At 46.8% G+C, this 26,286-nt stretch overlaps 1 protein-coding gene across 11 annotated transcripts in view; it reads left to right on the forward strand.

The window, feature by feature from the left end:
- SLC8A3 (solute carrier family 8 member A3) overlaps positions 1-26,286 on the forward strand; it is a 110,497-nt gene that overhangs the window by 64,534 nt on the left and 19,677 nt on the right. For 4 of the 11 annotated variants that reach the window (XM_088167061.1, XM_088167066.1, XM_088167062.1 and 1 more), the window contains one exon: positions 22,710-22,816. The exons of 2 other annotated variants lie outside the window; for them this stretch is intronic. In XM_088167061.1, the coding sequence (XP_088023187.1) occupies positions 22,710-22,816 (107 nt within the window). Of the gene's footprint in view, positions 1-22,709; positions 22,817-24,187; positions 24,292-26,286 lie in introns of those variants that run through there. 5 more of the 11 variants (XM_088167065.1, XM_088167067.1, XM_088167068.1 and 2 more) reach the window with 2 other exon arrangements.

Genomic DNA, 26,286 nt, shown 5'->3' on the forward strand with positions numbered 1-26,286 from the left:
AGTGCCTAAAGTGTAAAACCTCTTTTTTAGCCCTCTCATTCTGGAGACACTTGTGCAGTGACTTCAGCTTTTAGAAGGACGCCAGAGAGTTCTTAAACAGTTTTAAACAGTTGCAGTGACCTGGAGAGCAATAGTGTCAATTAATTTTTCCCCAGACTTGCAGATAGCTTTAGCCTGTGAGGAGCCCTGCACTGCTGTGGCTATGTTGTTAGCAGCTGGTGATAGCCAACACAAGGAGCTTGACACCACCTATAGCTACAGCAGTGATTGCAGTACAGAGGCAGCCCTCAGCATGCAAGCCTGAAAATATTGGCCTGTCTACCCATATGTAAATCTCAGTGCATATATTTATTTCTGTCAAGAACTAAATTAAATAGAAATGGATGGTTTGCCAGGGCTATAAAAATGTCAGGTCTTCAGAAGAGCCCCATCTCTGCAAGAGCATTTGAAATATTGCATATATATTGGAGAGGATTAGAGCCAAATAAGAAGATACCAGATAGAGCAATAAACTCAGCCTTGCAGCTTGTTTTGTCGGGCCTTAGGAGTAAAGAGACTGCAGATCCACCTTGCGTCACACCAGGTGGGAGCATGGCAGGCTCCCTGTGTGTATGGAGGAGCTGACACATCTTTACTGCATTTATGTGATGTTTTCTTCCCTCCCATTGAGCTTAACATACAGGGTCTCTTTCATGAATTCAGCTCAGCTTTTTCAGAAAATGAGGTTAGAGCAGGGGGTAGGTTTCTGACACAGGGTAGGAAGTGAGTGTGGCGTGCAGGCAGTCATGTGGCAGCTGGTACAAGCCCTCAGACGTGTCTTCTTTAGGGCTTCGAGCTAATGATTTTCCTTTTGACAATATAGATTTGTGGAGCCCCTTTTAACTTGAGCAGTTATATTGAATAACAAAACCCAAAAGGACAAAAGCAAACCCTGGTTCCTAGCCCCAGGATTGGGCTGGCTGAGATAAGAGAGTATGGTGAGAGCCAGATATTTGCGTAGACTGAATCCTGTTTCTTACTCAGACTGTAGTTCTGCTGCTGTTGTTGCTTTAGTCTTTGTCTTATAGCTCCTCCTCTTCTATCACAGAGGTTATTTTTCCTTCCCTTTCACAAAACAATAGCTGCCTATAAACGTCTTCATTTTGGGTAATAAGGCAAGGCTCAGTTTAGGCATCATCTCTTGGCTACCTTATGCAGACGATAGGCTTTTATCCAAAACACACACTACACATCTGTCACCTTTGGTGCTTCTGGCAGGCTGTTCCCCAGAGGTGATCAGGACTCAGATTGAGAGAATCACTTATGCATGAGCTGCAGACCAGAGTTGCTTGTTAAATGTGCCTTAAGAGGAGCTTCATCTCTGGCTCGTTCTCTTAAATCCAGAGTATGGGAAGGGGAAAAAAAGAAGTGTGATGATTTTCTCTTTCCTCTCCTGTTGCCTGACCCAAATGCACCAACAGCCTGCAAGGAGGGTGTAAGCTACTACAGACTTCCCTTTATGGCCAGCACGCCAGATTGTGTACCTATTCTTAAAACAAAATAACGAAAAAGAAAATAAAATAACCCTTTCTTTCTTTGTGTGTAGCCTTGTCTTATGAGATCTTGTAAATCAAGTGAAGTACAAGGTAAAGTTTGACTCCTCCTTGCCCACGTGTTACTAATGTTTGAAAAGGAGTGAAGTAGAAGAGATGCTTTTGCAAGGGCTTCAAAACTGTAGCACATTCCCTATAGGGCCCAGCTCTGAGTGTTCCACACAAGAAGCAGGCTGCCCAGTTCTCAGCTGCTAAATGTAATAGCATGCCTATTCAGTAAGTTCAGCTCTAACTCAGGTGGTCCTGGCTATAGCAGGTTTCTGCCCAGGAGCCAGCCTGGCCTGGCTGAGAGGAGTTCATTCCTGGAGCAGCCATGGGGAGCCACACATGTTTCTGATTTACAGGGTGATAACTTCAGCCACCAAAATCTCTCTGGACAATTCGGCTGAAGACCTTACCAGCGTTCAGGCATCCTTTTCCATCCCTATCTGCCATCTATAGCAACCCCTTTCTAAGGAAGGGTCTTCTCCCCAGACAGGAGCCAGTAGCCAGGAGTACTGTGGACACTGTGAATGGGAGGCACAGCTCCTGCCTCAATTCTTCCTTTGGTTCCCATCTCATTGGCATGCTGCAAGGGTAAATGAGTGAAAGTGTGTGAGACATTAAGACGTGAGGGGTCCTGCAAGAGACCAGATTGCTAGAAAAGACTGTGGCCTTCCTGTTCACAGCAAGCCTTTAAGTGCTGCCAGCAAGCCTCATAATTGATAACAAGCAGAGGTCTAAGGGTCTGAGGCTAGGTTTTATCATTCTTGACAGATCTGCTGACTTCTTGGTTGTGAGAGCTGAGGACGCAGCAGGGCTCCTGAAATGGACTAAGGAGCTGAGCTGACCAAGCCTTCGTTCAGGTTATGTGCCACATGTCCCTGTCTCAGTGTCACGCTGCTGGACACCCTCCTGCCAGCAGGGAGAAGGTCCATGGAAGCCAAGATTGTCCCGTCTTGACAGCTTCATCTGCCTTACAGGCAGCTCCCTGCCTGTCTCTGCACCATTGCCTAGTCCCATTTTGGTCCTCCTGGGGATCCAGAGAATCTTGCACAGGAGCTCCTGGGAGTGGAGCCAGGAAGGGTGGGAAGAGAAGAAAAATGGGGCCAGTCCAGGAAGACTACCCTGCTAAAAGCATCCCTAAGGAAAAGTCCTGGAAAGGGAGAGAACACAAAAAAGCATGGAGGATATCTGAGGCCAGGTGGCTGAGCTGCCTGGTGAGGTGGAAAGCTGCCAGAATTCTCTGCCTCACAGTGAGGTGTGAAAACAACCCATGTGCAAAAGCCTGTGAGAGTTGCTTTGGGGCCAAAAAAGGTGTTATCTCATTTTGCATATGTAGTAAAGCAAGATTTCCAGTCTGCCTGGTAATGACAGCATGACTGGAGGAAGGCGGGCAGGAGAGGAGGTGCTCCGGGATGTTCCCTCTGGATTATCTGCTCTGCTCCATCCTCCAAGGCAGGGCCCTGGGCTTTGAAGGGGAGTCTCTTGCACAGCTTACAACAGTTCCAGTTCCTGCAGCATGACTGCTCATCTCCAAAGGTACTGTGCTTTTCAGATGTCCTTGGTAGACTCACCTGGGCGCTTGCCCTTTCCAAACGACCAGGAGCACCTTTGTGTTTCTTAAAACTAGTAACTGCCCTTGCTGTGAGACTGAGGTCAGTCTTACAGGAGCTTGTCTCAGGCAGGCTCTTCTCAGTCCTGGTGAGGACTGAACAGATGTTCAAGAGCCTTCCTAAGGGCCTGGCCTGTTAAGTTCCATGTCTTGCCATTTTGTGAGAGTTACCATTTGTTTCATCGGGTTGTGTGAACTTGATTAGCAAGGTGGGTGGTTATAGGACAAATCATCTCTCTGTGTGCCGCCTTCCCCATGACTGGAGCAGCAAATATTGTGTGATAATGGTGGAATATATTGTTGCAGCAAATACTGTATGTTTCATCTTAGGTTGTCTGAAACCAGAGCTGTGGTGGACAGCTCAAGTGTTTCCAGAAGAAATCGAGGATGCCTTCTTATTGCTTTCTTAGTTTTAAGTAAGACCTTAATTAGCTATTTATGTTGTTGTAAACTCTGATGGCCTAAGGATATAAGTCTCTAGGGAGAGGAAACTTGAACCCAGCTGATTGGTATGAGTTCCATGGAAAAGACAATTTAAGGCAATACAAACCTTTTTATACAAGCTCAAACAGAAATCCCAGTTTTGAAACTGAATACATTTGGGGCCATGTGTTAAGAAGCTCATAGAGCAATATTAGTTGAGCTAGTAAAGCATGTTACCTCTCCTTAAAAACTTTGCTTCTATTTATTTATGCATTTCAAGTGTTCTCTCCCCCATATATTGAAGTGTTCTGAAATATTAATGCACTCATGCTTATGGCATGCTTCAGAGGCAAAGAAGCACTTGTTCCCATTTTACAGGTGGGGGGAGAAGTGACATTCTTAGAGTCACAACAGAGGACACTGTCAGAGGCAGAACAAGGACTGCATGATGGCATCCCCAGTGCTGTGGTTCCTTTGGTTAGGAAATCTAGGTTAAGCTAAGAAGATTGAGATGGAAGAGGCCTCTGCTCTTCCTATGTGCCATTTATAATTTAACTCCACATTATGGAGAATGATAGTGGATCATGCTGTAATTTTAAATGAAAATTTGCCTTCGTGTAAGTAAAGGTATGGATATGGCTGACTTCCCTGTGCCCCACTAGTGCTGCACTCCTGCATCACAGGCACCTCCTTTGATCAAGAAGATGCTGCACTAGCTCCTCCTTTGCACTGTCATCTGTCAATGCAGGGAAGGGAGTATACAACTCTGATGTCTGCTCATTTATTTCAGAACTCAGTGAGGCAATGAGATTGGATTTTGAACTGCATTGCTGGACAAGGCAAAATGACTGTCCTGGCCAATTTCATGTCAAAAGTTATTTTTAATAGAGCTCTCAAGGGAAAGGAAAAAAAATCTTGACATGTGACCACTGAGGTTCAGACTACAATCTCCTGAGAGAGCAGGTTGGTATGGTCTAACCTGTGCATCCATCAGCTTTGCAAAGAGGAGATGGCACAGAGACCAGAATGAGCTCCAGTGACCAGCTGTACTGAATTGGCATGAGCCGTGGTGCCACAGAGGAGGGGAGATCTTGCCAAGCCCTCTGTGTGCAGCTCAGGGGGACACTGATGGTGAGGTGATAGCCTAGCAGCCTTGTGAGGAGCAGGAAGGAAGAAAGGAGGATACCTGAACAGACAGTGTTTTTGTTCCAGCTTTATGACCACAGATGGTCAGGACTGGGGCTGCTGCAGTGCTGGAGATGTCTCTGCCTTAGCAAGCAGCTGTGGATAGTTTTCTGCATCAGTCCCTTAAATTTTCTTGGTGCTGTTGACATCCTAATTGTGGCAAAAGTTTTAGTGCTGTGTGTAGTTTAACACGAGCCATGTTTCATCTTAGAAGCAGACACTTTCCATGGGGCAGAAATATAATTTTCTATTACAGTTCGTGAAATGCCTCTCATGTTTTGGTAGGCTTATAGCAGGACATGAACCTGGTTTAGCAAGAGAGATGTAACAGATGGGAGCTAATGTATACAAAATCAGCTTATATAAGGGTTCGGTGCCTCCAAGTGATGACTTTTCATGTCAACAGCAATGGCTTGTTCTAGAGAGAAGGGTACTGAGCAGATTGCTTTGAGTTGAAGGTTGTCTGAATACAAGGACCTGAGCAGAAAGAAGTAAAAAACAGGGATTTTATATTTTAATATTCAGATGTACTGGGTTCAAACCATGTTTGGGTGCCTGGCTGGGTTGTTTGATTTTAGGGGTGCTTTCATTTAGAGGCACCTGATTTTGCCAGAATTTTCAGAATTTTTCTGAGGATCTTGATTTATAAGTTCCTAGTGCCAAATATGTAGATTTGAGCAGAGGTTGGGCATTCCTCTTTCCCATGATATTTTATCATGCCTCAATTTCTCATGACTGAAGATGTTACTATTAACCTTTATTTTTTTTAGTTGCTTTTATTCTTATTAGTCTTTAGATAGGAAGTTGTGTCACAGGACAAGGAGGAATATCACTGTGTGAAGGAAATAAGAAGAAATTCCTGGGGGAAAAAAATCTGCATTTTGCAAAAATATTTTGTCTTTATAATGGAAACAGAGACTTTGGTCTATGACACTCCAGCAAAGGTGTCACCTTCTGAATAGCAAATCTAATCTGACTGGTAATAGGCTAGCTTGTCCAAGGTATTTTCCACATTTCACAAAAATAATCCATGGATCCATAAACACCTGTGAGCCACAGGACACCAGCTGCTAATGTAGTATTTAGAGCTATGCATACCAAAGTGGTTTTTTGGCTAGCATACATCCTTACTCTTGCACACAGTGTGGGAGGATCAGTATGGAGGATAGGAGGTAATAATCTCAGTTTTATTCTTCTTTGAAAAGCCATGCTTGCAATGGTTTTTTATCCCAGACTTTTCATCAACAGTGTTGATTTTTTACTTGGTTCCCCACCCCCCTCCACTCCCTGCACTGGCACAGAAGATGCCACACATGAAACACAAACCAATGCCATTTCCTCTGTGACCTTAGCTGTCTCCAGGTGTCCTGACTGTACCGGCCAGTTCTATGGCTACATTTTGTCAACTCTGTGAGAAACCCACTTTTTACTGAGAAAATTGTTTATAGTATTGGTAGACTGAAACAGCCTCCTTGATTTATCCCTGTTTTAACATTTTTGCCTGTGGGTGATGGAGTTTAATTAAGGCTGACTAGTAAATATTTATTCTCTTGGCAGAAATAGGTCCAGGTTTGTCTGTTAAAAATACTACACAGCCTGCCTCTTTGACTGCAGTTAACTGAACCAAACACTCCACCATTTTATTAATATCAGCAAGGAAAAAACCCTCAAACCCCACCGCCACAAGCTTTTAACTGTGCAGCTTTCCCCCAGCCGAGGAGCACCTCTCTCCCCAGGCATCCCTGTCCCCTGCATCCCGGTCCCTGGCGAAGTGAAGCCCGTTGCCATGGAAGCCTCATTAAATCTGCATCTCGCCTGGCCGGGGCTGCAGGGGCTGCGGCTGTATTTTTAGCCGGCGGTGGTTGCATAAGGGGGGCGGGATGGGACCGGGATGTGCCTTGGATCTTGCCTTGATGGAAGTCTGCCAGGAACCACCAGCAGCCAAAAGGCATGTCCTGTTCAGGAAAGCTCTCTCAGGCCAGGCAGCCTTTGGCAGCCCCCAGCGTTGCTAGAGGTGAGCACGGGGAAGATGCAGCACACGGAGTTTGGCTTAATGGCCAAGCAAGCTTTAGGGTGGTGGCATAGCTCTGCCAGGGGCTCCAGAGAATGAGGCTCTCTTTAGATTAGACTAAAGATAATAAATCTCTCTTGACTTGAGCAAAACCTTAACACCTGGAGGGGTAGGAAGAAACTCATCAGAGCGCAGCTGAAGAACAGCGCTGCACGTACATTTTGGGGAAAACAATGCCACATCTAAGTGCACAGCCCCCAGAAGAAGAAAATAGAGCTCAATGGTGTCAGAGATGCTCAGGGTGAATCCAGTCTTGGGTGCAATGCTGCCTAAATCCATTTTTGGAAGGACTGGATTTAAGCCCATCTCCCTTACTTGACAAATACGTGACACTGAATGATCTGAAATGCTCGTACTGTAAAAGCAACATACAACACACACCAAAAAAAACCCAAAAAGAAACCACTATAAAAAAAAGAAATCAAAGAAAACCTCCAAGCTGCCCCACATGTTCATTCCTCATTATTTCAAATCAGAGTTGCTGGAAGTAGAAGACAAAAAAAGAGGTTTTAGCATCTCTGCACTATCAGGCTTTCTTGGCTCAAAGCATGGAGCTAGGCCCTCTCTCTCTCAGTGCTGAATCCCAGCAGTGCTAAATGTTCCAAAAATCAGATTTTTATCCTGAATTACACCTGGGCAATCTTTCAGTCTTCAGTGGGTCTCACAGATGGCCAGGAGAGCCTTGTTAAGCCTGCAAAACTGTTATTATTTGTGCTGAGGCATGAGAAGGAAGGAGTCTAGCTTGACTGTAAACGAACTCTTGCCTCTAATAAAAGCCATGTCTTTCGTTGGAGGCTGTGAAAATTTGATCTTGAGCAGTTGGGCTAAAATTAAACAAGGCCCAATGCTGCTATCCTGTACAGTCACATTCTGTCAGAGCAGAGTCATATGTGAAGCTCCAAGGGCTAGTAGAGACTGTTACTATCATTGCTTTTTAAAGAGATGGTAATATCATTACTAGCCTTTTTTGTCCTTTTTCCAGTTGCAGGTCTGCAGGAGGCACCAACTAGTAAATAAGTATTTAATAACAAAACCAAAAAAAGAAAACAACAACCTCAAAAAAACCAAACCACCAAACCCCGAATTATATCTAATTTGCTGGAAGTGGGATGTGACCTGGTTGTCTGCAGGCAAGTGTGCCTGACAGTCAGCTTTTGCTGCTGCAGGCTGTCTCTGGCTATAGACCATCTCTAAGTCCTTCATGGGGAGTTGTTTCCAGCTTCAAGGCTGGCTCCACAGACCTCTCTCAACATTAGGACCGGAAAGAGGTTTGCAGGGGTTCGCAGGGACTCCTTTGCAGTTGTAGGAGATGCAACTCACCTTCAGTCTTGCCATGAGATTAGGCCAAGTGATGTTTTGCCCAGGCAGCCTCATTTCTCCCAATCCAGTATTGTGATTGTGAGTCTTGCACAGCTCAAGTGAAAGTGGGCTTGTCAGACTACTTCAGAAAGCCCTAAATGCTTTCCTCTGACCCTTGCTCAGAGCCTGACTGGTTTCAAAGACCCAGCCTGGTAAGCTCCTGCTTGGCAGCACCCACTGGCTCAGGAGGGCACACATTGGTACTGGAAGGGCCCAGGGCAGCAGTGATGTGCAGATGAACAGAAATAGCTGCTGTGCTGCAGCCCGGAGCCAGTGGCACTCCAGCAGCAGCCCTGGGTGTGAGGGGGGTTCCCTGGTGGCAGGAGGGCTGGGCAAGTGCCTGGGGAGCCAGCGGTGGAGGGGAGTCTCACTTGTGTGTTTCATTCCCATCTGCTCCAGCTGATTGCTGCCTGTGAAGCCAAGCAAGTCTTTGATATCCTGTCTGCTTCAGCTCTGCTTCTGGAGAGCAAAGATAAGTGCAGTCTTATTCACAGGTGAGAAGCCAGGGGAGAACCTCAGATGAATGAAGTGCACGTTCAGGTCTGGTTTGTGGCTGATTGGCATCAGTTTGAAGGGCTTTTTAACATGTGTGGTTTATTTCTCAGCTTATATTTTGCTCCACTGCCTTTCTAGGGTGGCAAAGGAAGCATGGGGCAATGTAATGGCAAGGAGCAAGGGACAGCCTCTGAAAAATAGAAAAAGCCACTGATAAACACAGACAGACACCCTGGTAAACAGACAGAGCAGAAGGCTCCTGCTCCTGACAGTCTCCCTGGCGTATAGCAGTTTCCTTGTAAGAGCACTGACACTCACTGCAGGGCACATGTGAAACCAGCTGGAAGAAAGCAGAGGCTGGAGCAGGGAGGAAACGATGCTCAGGCACCAATGGCATTGCAACTCAATTATGTTCTGGCTGGGCAGAGAGCTGGGATGGGACCTCCTTTCAGAAAAATATCAAAATCGGCTCAAAAAAACCTCAGGTGCACCTTTCCCTTTCTCTTCAGAAGATCTTTATCTAGGGATTTCAAGTCCTAAAAAGTTTTCCAGGTCCCATAATGGGCAAAATTTTTGATTGAGTTATGGCATTTCTTTTTTAAAATAAATGGGTGGGAGGGCAAAGAGAGAACCCATTAAACAACAGCCCTTCCTCTGACACCACAAGGGGTTCATTTTAGAGTTCTTTATGAGGTTTTAGCCTTCAGAGCAGTTGTGTCCCATTACAAAAGCCCTGAGAACATGTTTACTGATTCTGGGGTGAAGGGTGCTGCACCTACCACTAAGCTAAGTATCAGACAGACCAGGGCTGAGAATGATTTTTCCTTATTAGTTGCAGTTCCAGCTGCAGATGGAGACAAGTACGTGAGACCAGCCTACAAACCCAGCATTTAGTCGTGTTTGATATATTCCAGAGGGCATCAGGATTGTGGCTGGTCTTTGACAGGACCAGTCAGGTCATACAATCGTTCAGTGGTGTCATCAAAACTTGGAAGGGAGAAGACAGAGTATAATTTATTAAGGTCTGAGATGTTGAAAGTGTTGTAGTGGGAAGGCTTAGACAGCAACAACAGGAACGAGAGTCGAGGGGCATGTTGGAATGAGGGTAGACTAAACTTTTAGGATGGGCAAAGGGCCTTGGTGCTGACTCTTGCCACAAGGTACAAAAGACAGGAGGAGATTCTTGCTTGTCAGCCAGGGACCCCAGGAGGAGTTTAAGCTGTCTCTCATGTGGGTCATGTAGCAGCTTAGCCAAAAACAGATTGAGAGCAGCCCAGCTGAGGACTGAGTGGTGCTGGCACATGACAGGCAATGTGCACCCCCAGCCCAGACAGCCAGGGGTGTCCTGGGCTGCATCCAAAGCAGCGTGGCCAGCAGGGCCAGGGAGGGGATTCTGCCCCTCTGCTCTGCTCTGTGAGACCCCCCTGCAGTGCTGCACCAGCTCTGGGGTCTGCAGCAGAAAGGACAAGGACCTGTTGGAATGAGTCCAGAGGAGACCCCCAGGATGATGAGAGGGACAGAGCATCTCTGCTGTGAGGAAAGGCTGAGGGAACTGGGATTGTTCATCCTGAAAAAGAGAAGGCTTGGGGTGACCTAATGATGGCTTTCCAGTAACAGTACCTGAAGTGAACCTACAAGAAAGATGAGAGGGACTTTTTACAAGAGGATGTAGAGACAAAGCAAGGGTGAGTGGATTCAAACTGAAAGAGAGTAGGTTTAGATTAGATATTAGGAGGAAGTTCTTTGTTATGAGGATGGTGAGGCACTAGGACAGGTTCCCCTGAGAATTTGTGGATGCCCCATCCCTGGAGGTGTTCTAGGCCAGAGTGGAGCTCTGAGCACCCCAGTCTAATGAAAGGTGTTCCTGTCCACGGCAGGAAGGTTGGAACGAGATGATCCTTAAGGTCCCTTCCAACCCAGGCCATTCTGTGGTTCTGCGAATCTGTAGGAGACCTGCATGGGTCTGTGAATGCTGTGCAGGGTGTGGTGTGCTTGGTCCATTTGATGGGGTCCTGCTGGTGTGCAGCACTGCCCTGTCTGGATGAGCCAGCCTGTGGCAAGGCAGGGAGGCAGTGCAGCAGCCTATCTCTCTGTGAACTGAAGCTAGGCCATAAATTGAGGCTTGAGGGTTGCACTGCTCCCAGATTTAACCCTTCTGAGTCACTCTGGTTCACTGTAAAGCTAGCTGATGACATGATTTTTGTTCATTTTATGAATAAGGAGGTGGTTTTTAAATGTTTGTTAATGGTGCAAAGCTCTGGATTCTGAAAGTAAAAGCCCAGCAGGGCTGACCTCCTTCTGGGAATCTGCAGCTTCTCCCAAGGCATGAGCTCCTGGAAATTCAGAAAATGGCCCTGTTTGGTTTTCCCAGTGTAAGAAACGGGGAAAAAACCAGCCCCAAAGAGCAAAATGAAATGGTGTAACTGAGTATCCTTTGCCCTATTTTCAGTGCTACAGAAGAGAACTGTGAGTCCCATCAAATGCACAGAGCATTGGATAAAGATGCAGTATCTTGGCTCTGTGTAAATGATTGGATATGCAGCTTTGATTTGGCTGTGGCAATTCATTGTGCTGCCCCTTATCTTGGTCACAAGAAGCCTGTGACCAGAGCCAAAGCATCCCAGCTCCGGCTACAGCTCCTTTTGTTCATATATAATAATTGTATCTGCAGTGTGCAGAGCGGGCTCGTTTCAGGCTGGCAGCTGCACAGCGTTGTTTGCAGCTCATTAATTTCCTACAGATTGCTGCCTTGCTGCTTTGGATGTAGTGCAACTCCAGTGCTGGGCTGAGTGCTGTCCCGCAGAGCTGAAAGCACTGTCTGCGTGGGTGTGTGGGAAGAGCAGGGGGAGGGAGGGGACAGTGGCACTTGCGAGGCTGTTTTCCGGAGGCGTTTGTGATGGGAAAGTTGGCTTTGCTCTCCACCTTTTTTGATGTGCTTTGAGCACTGAAATCTGGGGATGTTGTCACATGCAGGAGCCAGGAAAGAGTGAGGTGTTGAGATAAGCCAGCTTCTGTGCTGGGAACTGGGGGGACTATCCTGACCTTTCTCGAAAAGCCAGGTTTCATTGCCATTGTCGTCCCAAAACAGGTTCTTTCACCTGGTATCCAAGAGGCTGATCCACACACAGAGTCGAGGTATTTGACTGATACACAGTTCTGTGCAGAAAGATGTGCTGGGTGACAAATCCACAAAGTTAGCACAAAGACTATCAAAACTTTTCACTATTTATATGTTTTAGCAAACAAAGGCATAAATGTTCATTGGCTACAAGTTCCGTAGTGCTCTTACTGATTAGTATTCTATTGTCTATTGGTTAAATTATTTCAGTCCTCTGCACTACCAGCTTTTCATCCCTTCTCATGCTAGTTAGTCCACATGCTCAGTCTTTCTCTTCTTTTGAGTCCATCAGTTTCTTAGTTGGTACTGTATGAGTGATGGTCGCAATCTCCTCTTGTCGAAATGACCTTTTGCCCAGTCAGACCCAATTTCAGCCCAGTTGCTGAGTTGGCTTTATTAGTTTCTTCCTTATCTTGGGATTTCTGGCAAATGTCCTTGTGGCCTGGAAATCCTGCATTCTTTGTGTCCACTATCAGTAGTACATGCTTCTCCTTAAGATTTGTTAGCCTCCCCCTAGATCTAAGATCACTGAAGCATGTCAAGCCCTAAACTTTTTAACAAGGAAATTCTATCAACAAGTAATTTATCCTTCTAACACCTGGACTTCAGCAGTGTAGTAACTGTAGGATGGTGATCTTGAACAGCCAGTTTAGGAGGAGCTCTTAGTCTCATGTATGCTGTCTCTGCTGGGAAGAGCAATGTTGTAGGCAATAGGTATGAATCTGCACGTCTATCTGTGCCTGCAGCTGGTGTCAGCTCACAGAATGTGGATGTGCCTGGCAGGCAGAGATCAAGGATCTGTAATCCCTGCCTGTAGTCCATCTACACTCCACCACAGCCTGACTTCTGTGCTGGGTTGTTTGTCCCCACTGTGCCACCATGTCCCTGCCCATGTGTCTGGGTAGACTCGAGTAGCTCTGTCCCCAGCTGCAGCTCCCTGTCCACCTCTACTGTTGGCAGCAGAGACAAAGCCACCCCAGCTATGGCAGGAGCTGACCAGCTATGCAGTCAGTATGAACTTGTAAAGCAGAATGGCAGCAGCAAGACATTCACGGAGTTCCCAGAGTTCTGTTTTTGTCAAGCTCAGGTCAAGGGGGCCACAGTCTCCCAAAGGAGCAGTGCTTGAAAGCAAGCCCCATGTCTCTCTTCAAACCTGCCATGACAAAGCATTGAGCAATGCATGGCAGGGTCACGCTGTCAGGCAATGCCAGGGGCTCATTTCAGCTAACAAGCTCCAGCAGTTTTTGCCCTATGAGGAATTTAAAGCCTTCCCAGGCTGGTGAGGCTTGTTTTGAATCTAGTATTTCTCATTCCTCAACTTCCTCTCCCCCTCTGTCCCCACCTTCTCATCCTCACCAGTATCTCCATGGCAACCCTGTTGCTGAAGAATAGAGAAGACATCTAAATATAGCTTCCAAATCTACATGCCTTCAGCAAAAAGTCTAAAACTAGGGGCAACAGCTTGAAGCACTGATCTGCCAATACCAGCCAATGACAAGTGTCTGTCTTGCAGGTGGAATTCAGGGGCACTGTGATGGGACAGGGGGTCACTTCCAGCTGAATCCCCATTTTGTGTTTGCTCAGGACATCTCAAGAGGCTTTGAGGTAGTCCAGCCTACCCTGTCCTGACCAGGACACTCCCAGTCCTGCACCCTGTCAAGCTTTGGAGCCATTCTCTAGATCAAACAGAAGACCTCTAGTATATTTTTTTTTTTTTTGCCACTGATATCCATGATGCATTTGATATCATAGGCTTTTATTGTGGTGCATCAGACTCAGATGGAAACAGTAAAATTCAAAGACCTTTAGTAAGGAATTAATGTCCTTCCTGCCTTCCTTCCTGCTCTTCTCTTCATCCCTTCCTACCCTCTGTCCTACCTTCCGTCCATCCCTCCATTCCTTCCTTTCCCCCTCCCCACAGTGTGGTTGTGGTTGCAATTTTACTCCTTCTGAAGTTCCTTTCTAAGAGAAAAAAGGCACAGAATGTCCTCAGTGAAGCTGCTCCCCTGGGAACCTGCCCAAAGTAGGGAGGGGAGAAATGTCTGTGCCCAAAGCCCTGGCTCTGCTTTGCTTTACACCAGGCTGATACCCACCTCAACTGTCTGGTTTCATGGGCTGCCACGTTGAATTATTGCTTGCACAAGACATGTACTTATTGTACAGACCTCAACAAATAGCTCCACAGGCTGTTGAAATTTTGTCGGCTCTCCCCTGCCATGAAGCTCAAGTCTCATAGGGTCAGCAAGATGAAGCTGACTTGGAGCAGGCCAGACAAGGGCCCGCATGTGTCTGTACACACAGCTTCAATACTCAAACCCAAGTAGCTTCATTAAACTGAATAAGGAAAAGAAAACCTGTGGAGCTGGGCTGTTATGCTTATACAACCTAATTTAAATAGCTCAGCTGGTCAGCAACAGGGACTCAGCTGAGAGAAGGAGGGTTTAACAAACTCTGATTTTCCCTTTTTTGCAGAAATTCTTGAAAGCAAACTGTGGGGTCTTTCCTTGAAAACCCTGTATATTAGAGCATTCTATCATGTTTGACAAAAGTGAAATACAGAGTGCTTTGGATATCTTGTCTGGCAGGGCTGACTGCATTATGGAAGCTCATGGAGCATTTTTTAGTGCTTCAGGGCTTCCAAGTTGAGTGTAAGACTTGAGAGTGGAGTGAATTTGCCATTCACTAGCTCCAGTGGTGATTCCCATGGCTGATACATGGATATACCACATCTCTTGAGTTGCCCTGAATAGCATGTTAGGCACTTAAGGGTTTTTTTGCATGGCATGGAAGTGCTTAATGCTTACTTGCAACTTAGCAGCTCTGATTTCTCATTGCTGGTACAGTTAGTTGCATTGGTACAAAGTAAAAACAAAGTGTGAAACATTGTCATGTGAATTTGGCGGCATTTCATGTCTCTTGGCAGTCTTGGGTGGCAGTGGGAAGCGAGGGCTGGGCTACTGTGCACAAAATAGGCACAAACTGAAAAATGAAGATGACCAGAAAGACAAAGAAACCTCTTTAGTGTTGTCATGTGGGATGGAGAAACCATAACAGGCAATTTTTAATTCTATTTTATTTTAATTTTGAAAATTTTTGTTTTGTTTTTTAGTGGCTATCACTACAAATCTTTTACTGGTAACACTTTAAAGTTTTCTTATACAAGTAAAGACTAAATACAGCTCTTAGTCTTGGCTATGTCCCTTTAATTATCATGTGTCAGCTACTAAAGCATTTTCAATAGTTCTAATTGAAGCATGAGCCAATTTACTAATTAGCCAAGATTACGTGAGGAATACACAAAGGGAAGATGCTTCTGTGTCAATATTTCCTCCTTTATGCCATAGATCTGGCGTGATGTGAACAAGCTCTGCTGCCACCAGCCAGCCAGGCAGAGCCCCTGAGCTCCTGGTGGTCCTGCACATTGTCCCACACTGTCCTGGCATGGGCATGAAGGGTCACACGAGGCTGTGGACTGGGGTCATTGTCTGCACCTCGGGTACAGCTGCTTCGTGCATCTTCTCCAGGGAACCTTTCTCCCCTTGCCTGTCAGCTGCTGTAGCAGAGCTGGATGTTTCTGGCCCTGGCCCTTGCAGGAGTGGAGCAGAGATCCCTCTGTGCTGCATGTGTGGCATGGAAGGGTCTGGGTCTCCTGGGCCAGTCTCAGACTCTGCCTGTGTGGGAGGAGCAGCAGGGACACAGGGAGCCACTCCAGGGGGCTATGCCAAAGGCTTCTTCCCCTTCCTGCCTTGTCAGTCTGGGTGGACATTACAAAGAACTTTCTAGGGGTAAGGGGTTGAAATGTGGGGAAAGATCATCCAGAAAACCAGAAATCTTTGTAATGTGGTTTTTAGAAGGCAGTTGGGCAACACCTACTTGTCAGGAATGGCTTGGTGGGAATGGCTGTGCCCAGAGGCAGGATGATAGTTGTTTGCAGACATATTTTCTGTATTTTAGATCCCTCATGACGTAAATAGACTTTAGCAAGGAAGAGGAGGTGCCCTACAGAAGTGCACAGCTCCTTCAAATGGGAACCACGTCAGATGAAGCCAGAATAAGTTGATACTCATATCAATAAGCAATACTTCCACCCCCATTTCAAGCTCTCTCTCTCCTCTCTTCCCTTACCTTCTTTTTGGTTGCATCACTGTAGCATCTTTCACATTAGGAGTGCAAAGAGAGTAGGGACTGTCCCCTGTCAAGTCCCTGTGAGAAATAAGGATCATGGGCTCTGCATGGATATAGAAACTAAAGTATGAAAGTATCAACTGGCTTGCTTGTATAGCTTCAGGCTTGACAGGAGAAATACATAGGTCATATAGTGATTAGCACTGACAAGAACCTTATTTTAATGATAAGATTATCGTTTCTTATAATAATTTATCAGATGATTTTGATTAAAAGATAATTAGTTACCATCTGGTTATCCCATAAACCAACTTGACAACAAAAGGGAATACACAAAAGAGAAAAAACGTTTTCTGGGGATGGCTTCTGACTATGTTACTTTATAGCTGACTATCTGGTAGTGAAGCTGTTGGGGCTTCCCCCATGTGCTTGCTACACAAAGTAGGGTAACTCTTGCACAGCTGCTCTTCCAAGGTCCTCATGGACAACACAGCCAGTTCTTGGAAACTGGCCTGCCATGGCTTGTCTCCAGCTTCTGCACCAGCACCAGCTCTTCTGTAACTCAAACATCTGCAACGTGCGCATCAGTGATCTGCTCAAAACTGTGTTCTGACAGTTCATCTATTCTGTTGACACCTGCTTAGTTAATTGGTACCAACATCTAATCTGACCTTAGAGGCACCTTCAATTCTGACCTTTCTGCTAGAACTGTGACCTTTACCAGTGGCTGCAGCTGAAAACATGTCCCACCCCCTCCCCGCTATAATCTCCATGGTAATAAAAAAATCTTATTTTATAAACATGATCTTAAGACCAAAGTGCAACCTGCCTGTTTTGGTCATAATCTGGATTGGTTCTTAAATTACCACGGTTTTTCTCTTGAAATTAAGATCACTTAGCATCTCCTTGATGAGTTTAGTGAATCTGCTTTTGGATTTAATGATTCTGCCCTTCAAACACTTCCTGTCTTTTTCTGTGTATGTGACAGCATAATTCTTTGCTTCAAAATTGCTCAGTTTGTTACTCTAGGTTATTGATGAACAACTTCATCTGACCATGGGCATCAAATCAGGCTTCTTTTGCTGGCTTCTTCACCTTTCCTGTGAGTACTGTCACATTGCTGTGCTAAATATCCACTTCCCAGTGAATTGGGCAAAGACAGATCCCCACTATTTATAACCTTATTTAATCCCTTCTGGTTTGCCTCAAGCACGCAGCATTGCCAGCCAGTCAAAGCAGGCAATTGTCCTGCTCTGCTCTTCAGTGGGTGGCCTCATCTCGAATCCTGTGTGCAGTTTAGGGCACCACAATATAAAAAAAGGCACTAAGCAATCAGAGAGTGTCTGAGAGAGGGCCACAGGGATGGGGAAGCCAAGTGAGGAGTAGCTGAGGTCACTTGGTCTGGTCAGCCTGCAGGACGCTGAGGGGAGACCTCATTGTGGTCTTCAGCATCCTCACGAGGGGAAGAAGAGTCAGGTACTGATTTCGTCATGCTTGTGACCAGTGACAGGACTTTAGGGGAAAATATGAAACGGAGTCAGGGGAGATTTAGGTTGGATACCAGGAAAAAGTTTTTCACCCAGAGGATGGATGAGCACTGTAACAGGCTCCCCAGTGAAGTGGTCACAGCACCAGCCTGGCAGAGTTCAAAAGCATTTGGACAATGCTCTCAGGCACATGATGTGATTCTTGGGGTATCCTGCCCAGGGCCAGGAATTGGACTTGATGAGCCTGATGAGTCCCTTCCAACTCAGCATATTCTATGATTCTATGACTGCTCTATGAGGTCTTCTAGCATAGGAGCTGGGCCCTATCTGTAGCTTCACAGTGAAATCCCAAAGCAGTGCAGAGCTCTGGGGAAGAGTCAGACTGGTACCACATGTTTTAAACTTCATATTGCAGGAACCTGCAGCCACAGCAAATCAGATGAAGATTTGGGTATATCAAGATGTGTCAAGAACACAAAGATATATGTACTAAAGATTCACATTAATGAGTTACTGAACATCTCCTGGTACATCTCACTGCCGCAGGAATGTTTACCTTGCTGTCCTGGCTGCTTTTCATCCCGGCTAATAGAGTCTCACCAGAACTCTAAACTGTGCCCTTGCACAGCCTTGCCTGTTTCAGTGGTATACCCTATGTGACAGAGTCTGACTTGCATTGTTTTTAGAGTTGTTTCGCATTCCAAAGTCACACAGACCCACACAGACACATCCTCTTAGCCTTCTCAGCAATAATTCCTACAAATGAGAGGGTCCACACAAAGAGATAGTCAGTATTTTCTAGCACATTAATCAAATAACCGTTCAGTTGTTGCCTTATGTGTTGGAAGTGGACATGTTGTCAAATAAAATGATTTTATAGATTATCCTCTGTACTTCCCAGATGGAGAATTTAGAAACATTGTGTGCACAAAGTCCTTTAGGAAAAGATCGATGTCTATTCATTTCATCTTCTGTTGCTTACTCAGGAAAATCTCATTCTTAATGTTGCTCCCCAGAGGAGCTTTTCCATCCCTGACTTTTAAAACCAGTGGTTGTTTCTAAGTGCATGTTGAAAGCAGAGCCTGGACTGCATTCATCTGAAGGCTGTTGGGTGGCAACTTGCAATGACCTCAAAGAAAAGAAGCAAGTGAGCAGCTATCCTGGCTTCTGTATGGCCAGGGGTTCCCTGGGAATGAGTGCTGGCTTTTGGCTTGCCCTTATGTGTCACAGGACAAACTGAAAGCATTGCTCAGTCTGCTGAAAGCTGCATCGAGCCCTGAATTAAAGAGCCCGTCCCATCACGGTACTCACACAGGTGTTGAGATTGGACTGTGCTGTGGCTTGGTGCTGGCAGTAGGGCTTTGTGTTTTGCAGAGTGGCTCCTTGCTGCCAGGAGAGGCTTTTGGATGGTCTCTGTTGTTCTCTGCTTTTGAGCTGTCTGAGGTGTGTCTTGGCCCCAGTCAAACTGTCAGAGGCAATGGGGAAGGTTGGAAAGTGCCCTCCTTTCCCCATGCAAAGTGGCCAGAGGCTGGGGAACGAAAGCAGCTCAGCTGAACAAGGTAGGCTTCAGATCCCTTGCTTCCCATGGTGGTGAGTATGCCCATCAGGGCTGCTGCACAGCCAGCCCCTCTCGTGCCCGCCTCTGCCTCCATTAATTTCAAGGAGCTGTCATGATGTTCTTGCAGCAAAATGTTCCCAGGCCTCCCGCTCCCACACGCTCTCTGCCTCTCGGTGTCCTTCTGTCACATCTCTCACATTAACGTAATGCCTTCCCGGGGCAGTGTTACACTCCAGCCCTTCTCTCCATCCATCTCCTCCACTCTTCGTGCCTTCTGAGGAGGCAGCTCTCAGTGTGGCTGTAGGTGAGAGATGAGATTGTGTGGGAGCAATCTGTGTTTGGCCTCCAGACAATTTATGACAGCTCAGGACGCAGCTGTATTTATGGTTGCTTTCCTAGGCCTAGAGACGAACAAAATGCTCACAGAACAGGGAAGCTGCAGAGTGGGGGAAAGGACAGCCCTCAGCAGCCACAGTGGCCTGGGAGGGGTGGCCTGATGGGCCACCAGAACCCCCCTCCATCAGCAGTGACCTTTCTGTGGTGACAGAAAGGGGCAGCCAGCCAAGAGAAGGGCACTTCCCCTCAGGGGAGCAAACCCAGCGCTGTGCCGCCCTCTGTGCAGCTGCCGAGAGCGGCCCAGGAGCAGGGATGCTGCTCTTCCCTCTGCCACACAATCCCAGGGAAAGGTCAACTGCTCCCCATTGTGTGGCACTGGGTCAGTGAGCCCTCGCCCACTTCCCCGTGTCACTGCACAGTCCTTGTCAACTTCTGCCATGCTCCTTTCCTCCTTGCACAGGCAAGTCTGGCAACACGCTGACCCTGGAGCAAGAGCTGGCAGTGGCTGCAGTTTGGCTCTCATCCCACCCCACCTGGCTCCCCAAGTGTCACCTCCGGGCTCCTGCTGTGTCCCCAAGGCTTTAATGGGCTGGAGCACCTGCTGGGCACTCACCACCTCTCAGCAAAGCTGGAGAGGTCGGGCACCAGCTCCTTTGGGATTCAGTCAGATGGGGACAGGGGGTGCAAGACCCAGCCTGTGTCCATGCAGGACACCTGTGGCTTTGGCCTGATGCTTTGATCTGTGCTTCACCTGTTGTTTCAGAGCTGGGTAAAAGAATCTTTTCTCCTTAAAAGCTTGTAGCAAAGGAGGAAACCAGGAAGTTACTGGATTGGTCATCAAATTCAGACTCTCTTTTTGGAAAAGCCACCTGACGCTTGAGTGTATGGTAATGGTCCAGTTTGCAGCAGAGCTGAGTTGGTCTAGGAGCCCAGAAGGTTTGTGTTCCTGACTCGAGGGGACCTGCTTTTGCAAAGCCAGCACTTTGCCATGCTAGCCTCTAGGGATCTCCAGAAACTCTTCTTTCTCTGTTTTGAACTGTTTTGTTAACATTAAAAAAAGACTACTCTAAGGAAGTCTCAGCACTGTGGAACTACTTGGTAGGGCATATAGAGCTCCTAGAAGGGGAAGGAAAGAAGAAAGGAAGGAAGGAAGGAAGGCTCAAATGGTTTGCATGCATAATATTAACTGTACAAAACCTTAGAATAGCTTTGTCACAGCACATAAGCTGACCCCCAGGAAATAGGGTCTGTGATGTTTTTTCCAAATTTTTACAGACAAGCAATACCAAGTATTTTGAAGCTCCTAAAATGGAAAACCATAAGCAATGGTACTTATGAAAAGGATTTTTAAAAGCCAGGAAGCACTGGCTGCTTTTGAAAATCCCACTTTCTGTTTTGTAGTAATGAGCAAGGAAAAGATCAGAGCTATGAATCAGCTGTAGGTTTAACTCAGCAAATTGAACAAGCTTTGCAAAGTATCAGGGGCCCAGATAGCATCTGGTACAAAAGCCAAATTCAACATCTCCAACGAAAATGCAACAAAAATTGGTCATGATGAAGTCTTAGCAGAGCAGCAATATTTACACCAGAGATATACCTTTTAAAATCTTTCAGGCTGGATTAACAGAGATTGAAGGAGTCTAGAGAAGGAGTCTTGCTGGCATTGATGAAGGGTATGGGTAGAGCAAGCCCTAGCAAAAATAAAGCTGATTTAGCTCAGAAAGAAGAATTGGAGGTGATATTTCTTGCATTTTCCTGCACTGATCAACAGGCAGATTGGTCCAAACTCTACTTCTACCCCTGTGCCATCCTTTGAAAAAGAAGGGTTGAGACCAAGATCAAGACCAGAGTCAGCACAGGGAACAGGATTTCCTCAGATAGAGTGCAGGAGCAATTATAACTTGAGGGTCAAATCGTAAGATGACCAAATAATTGTGTGGTCATTAATGGTATCAGTAGGAATGCAAGCAGCTGTGATGATTCTCCTATTCTGTGCTGAAGTGGTGATTTTCCAGAGGCTGCTGGCTGTGGCAACATCCCCAGGGTGCAGGGCTGGAATACTTGTTCTCTGAAGTGCTGTGAGATCGAATATACAAGGTATATTTAATGCCAAAGGCTACAGGCTGAGGCACATAGAGATTTGAATTTGGGTCTTTCTTCCCAGATTGCCAGTGATTGTGATTGCAAGTCCTGCTTTTCTCTTCCTTCCCATTGCCAGTCAAGACTGATTGTGCACAACATGCACCTGGGCCTGATCTGACAGCTGAGGATGGGCAGGAAGAAAGAGGAGGTTGTTGCTGCAGGGCCATGTGTGGGTACAGAGCTGTGGGAAGCAGGGATCTTTCACTGGCAGGAGGGGCAACATGCCTGGTTGCTCTTGAGGCACTTGTTTTGAGGTAAGGGAAACACTTTTAATGTGGAACTACTTCTGGTTTTAAAAATGCAGTTCCAGCTTGGGATTGGGGTCAGCTAGAAGTCCAGAAGCCCCAAGATGGCAAGCAGATGCCCATTCAGAGGAGTTACATGTGCAGACAATGTTGTATTTAAGAGAGTGTTACCAGCTTGGAATCAAAGCACCAATCTGTTCAGTCATGAATGAGGGATGGGACTGCATGAACCTTTGCAGCCACTGGGAGAATGAGGGGAGTGCTGGGGTCATTTTGAGGTTGCAACAGTCAGTGCAGCCTGGCTGTAAGGAGGCAGTGGGTTGGCAGAGTGTTTGACTTGTTTTTCTTGTTCTCTTTGGGTGTGAAGGTTGTGGGAGAGTAACCTCTGCATAAGGCATGTATTTGCTGTGAAGGAAACTATGGCACAGTGAGCTCTTCTTTTCCTACAAAAGGGTACAAGAACTTGTAAGAAATTTGCTAAAGGAGAGACATAGGATCTGCTGTCCAGCTGCTCCAGCAGCCAGCACTTCTCAGAGCAGGCCAATGAAGCTGAGGCAGCAGCATGGTGCCAGCAGGGTGCGTGTGCTTGTGTGGCTGCGGTTGTACATGTATGTGTATGTGTGTGCCATGTGTGTGTGTGTGCACAGGGGTAACAGGGTGAGGGAAGCCTGCTTCTCTGCTGGCCATCAGACCTTACTGCCCACAGACTGAGCCCTGAGCCAGTTTGCTGGGGGACCGTTTTTGTCTAACTTCACTTTGTAGTTTGGCCTGCTATTCTGTCTTTGGATTAAACAGAAAATTGGCCAATGTCACTCGCAGAAGGGGGGCTTTAGCCTTCCTCAAAGGGCCACGTTGAGTTTGTTCAGTGGGTGAGAAAACTTTGACTCTCTAATGTACCCATTTAACTCCGTCCTTCCTTGACTTTTGCTTCTCTGTTCCCCTCTCCCCTTTATGACCCTTATTATTTTTCCATCCACAGCAAAACAGTTCACATCAAGGTAATTGATGATGAGGAGTATGAAAAAACCAAGAATTTCTTCATTGAGCTGATGAGCCCCCGCATGGTGGATATGAGTTTACAGAAAGGTGTAGTACTGGCCCTGCAGACTAACATTAACGTTCTTTCCTCCTCTCTTCCATCTCCTTGCTCCTCTTCTCTTCCTCTGATGTCTCTCTGTCTCCAACTGCTCTGCCCTAAACACTGCTGTGCGCGCACACTGTGTCACATGGTACCCATGGGGTGGCATGGGGAGTGGTGCTGGGGCTGCTGAGAGGCAAAGTGGCGAGGGGGAGAGAGGGAGAAGGATGGAGAGCAGTCCTGCTTGTCTATATTTCTGTGGTGACTTGAGAGGAACTTTCTGCCACCCCCACTGGAGGGCCCAAGCAAATTTTCTAGTGTCAGAGGGAAGATGCTGGCTAGAAACACATCCAGCATCTCAGGAGATCATTGGCCAGCCCTGGTCCTATGGGTTGTTCCAGTCAAACCCGTGTTAGAAAAAATACAGGAATTGAGGTCTGGCAGACAAACACCTCTGTGACTTCTGAGAAACAATGGGCAAAGGCTGTCACATAGTAACTTTGGGAGCAGGAGCTGAGGCCAAGGAAGAGCTAGTGCCTGCTTTGGTTTGCCTGGAGGCTCACAGCATCTGTGTGCTTTACAGGGGTACTGGAGGGAGCCAGATGAGCTGGCCTCAGGGAGAAGAGGCTAGACCTGCTCCAGTGCTCAGGGCATTTCCTTTTGAGCCTTGAAGGCATTGTCCCACTGTGTCCCCTGTGAGGTCCCAACCAAACTAACTGTCCCCTGGGAAGACTGTGTCCTCATTTGAGGAACAGGACAGGAGGATGAGGTAGATACTGTCAAGGAGGAAAAGCAAAAAGATGTGCCATTTTAAAAATGGGAGTTAGAACCATCAGCCTCCTTAGCAGCTGGTGGAGCAGTAGCCACTGTCAGAGACCTACGTCACCCCACTGGGGAACGTGTCTCTCTCTTCTCCTCAGGTTTCCAGCCCAGAGTCCTTGCAGATTTATTATTAATCGTGAGGGTATTATTACTGTATTTATTATTAATGGTAAGAAGAAATTGGTCTTCCAGCTAAAACGCAGTGGGTAGCTCAGGGTGGTGGTCCCTGGTGCTTTTCAGGCAACCGACACCCTTTCCATTACCATCTGACACTGAAAAAAAATGCGCTGCAGAAATCGCCTTCCGCTAACCATCAGCAAGGTCCTCCTCCCACTTCTCCCTCCCTCCCTGCTCCCTTGCCAGCCCCCTCTGCCCCTAACCCCCCGCTCCCAAGGAGCTGCTGCGAGGATGCTGTGTCCGACAGGCGTGCCCACGCGCACCGTCCCGGCGGGAAGGGGCTGTGTGCCAGGAGCCCCCGCTGCCGCCGCCGCTGCTGCCGCCTCGCCTCCAGCCAGCCGACCCGCTGTACACGGTTGTCTCTCTTGTTGTCCCTACAGGAAGACCATAAGGGTTAAGATAGTAGATGAGGAGGAATACGAAAGGCAGGAGAATTTCTTCATTGCCCTTGGTGAACCGCAATGGATGGAACGTGGAATATCAGGTGTGAGATCCTTTATGAAAAAAATGCAAAAAAGAAAAAAATCAGAATCAAGTATCCAAACCCCAAATCCAAAAAATATAACCGTCTTTCTCCTCCTTACCCTTCCTCCTTTTCTCCTCCTCCTGTAGAGGGTTCGACTTTTATTCTTTGCCCTCCTGTATTCTTGCTCTTACCCTGTTTCGGTGTCATCTCTGCCTTTAAGAGCCTAGCTTACTTCTGATCCTCCTTTTGTGCAATGCTTGAGTCTCGGAGGCTGTGTTATTTTGATTGGATTTCCTTGTCTTGATCTGTTTTTTGTTCTGAGCACACCTTTGCTGTTCTCCCTGCTCCTGCTTCTTTGCCAGGATCTTGGGGAATGCAAAAGGCAAGAGAAGGGTGTAATGCATGGCTGCCCCCTTCAATTCCTCCTGTACTCCCTCTGTCCTCTCCTCTGTTGTTGCCTCCAGTGGCACTGCTTTGGTGCTCTTGGGTCCCTGTGAAGTGCAGTGAAAAGTCCATAGGATAAGAGAAGGTGTTAAGTAACTTGGCTTGCTTTTTTTTTTTTAAATGGTTCTTCATGTCTTCCATTTGAAAACCCCTTTAATGTGTCACAGACATCACAGTCTGTCATGCAGAGAGTGTGAAGTTCTACTGAGGTCCTACTTCATCAGCAGTGAGACCCAGGATCTCCCAGCAGACCAGGATTCGTAGCTGGAATAAACCCAGACTTACGGTTGTGTCTTGCCTATATCTATCTTTGTCCTTGTCCTGTATGTGTTTGACCCCTTTCTCACTGAGTCTTGCCACTGGCTTCACTGGCTTTGGGGTGGCCTGGGAGGGCCAAGATTTAAACAGAGGCACTTTACAAAAGGGAATTCAAATCCACCTTCTGGGTGCTGTTACAGACTAGAGCCAGATGTGTGTGCCCACAGACTTACTTCTATTCTCTGGTGCTGCTGTCAGTGATGGGACACCTGGCCACTGCCCATGCACTGCACAGCACAGCTTTTCCTTGCTGAAATGTCTTCTATTTCTTACCTCACCAGCACAGCTGCCCTCTGGCCCATCCAAGCTCCCATAACTGCTCCATAGGACGTTCAGGACAGACACAGGCTTATGTTAGCATTGCAGTATTGTATAGCATCCGTGGACTTGTAAAATGTACACCTATATTTTAATGCTGTCAGATTGCCTCCTGCAGCCCTCATACAGGCAATGAGGTATATCAGGTTTCACTTTGTCAAGCACAGGCCCTCAGTTTTCACTGAAGTCCAACTGCCCTTGAGCAGAAGCAGCGATCAACCCTGCCATATCCCATGGGAGTATGTTCCAGCAGTCAACTGCCCTCCAGGGTAAAGATGTGAGCATGACTTGTAGGATGAAATTGTCTGGCCTTAGCTTGTAGCCACTAGTTATTTTGCTACTTTTTTCCATCATATAAAAGAACTGTATAATGCCGCAGCTTCCATGTAGGTATCTGTTCACTACACCTACAGTATGCTCAGATCTCTTCTTGGACATTGTGAAGGCCAAATGTTCAGTCCTGGATCAAAGTCTTCAGTCCTAGAACCATATTGGGGTCTCCTCTCCACATGTGTACCTTCCCATCCATGGGTCTCTCACCTCCATCTCAGCAGGTACAGGTGGAAAATCACAGGCCCCTGGCTTTTTCCTGCTTATGCACTTGGCAGCTTGGAGCAACACAGCAAATTTTTTCTCAGCTGTCTGTTCTCTGCAAATCCTGCATCCTTTTCTAAACAACAAGTAGAATCAGAATATGGAGTCAGAAATGGACTGTTTTTATGAAGTTCCACTTTTTTTTTCCTACACAGGTCATGTTGCACCTGGCTGAATAAGAACAAGTGTTTGAAAAAAATCCAAATGGCCTCTGAAGTGGTAAAACGTCCTCATTATTACTAGGACTAGAGAGCCATTTTGCTGTATCATATATCTTTTATTTACATCTGTATCAGCTCTAGTTAGTGTGATTGATTTGCAACAGGCAGAGAAGAGGTC

The sequence above is a fragment of the Sturnus vulgaris genome, chromosome 6, assembly GCF_052056855.1.
Source record: "Sturnus vulgaris isolate bStuVul1 chromosome 6, bStuVul1.hap1, whole genome shotgun sequence".
NCBI classification, from domain to species: domain Eukaryota; kingdom Metazoa; phylum Chordata; class Aves; order Passeriformes; family Sturnidae; genus Sturnus; species Sturnus vulgaris.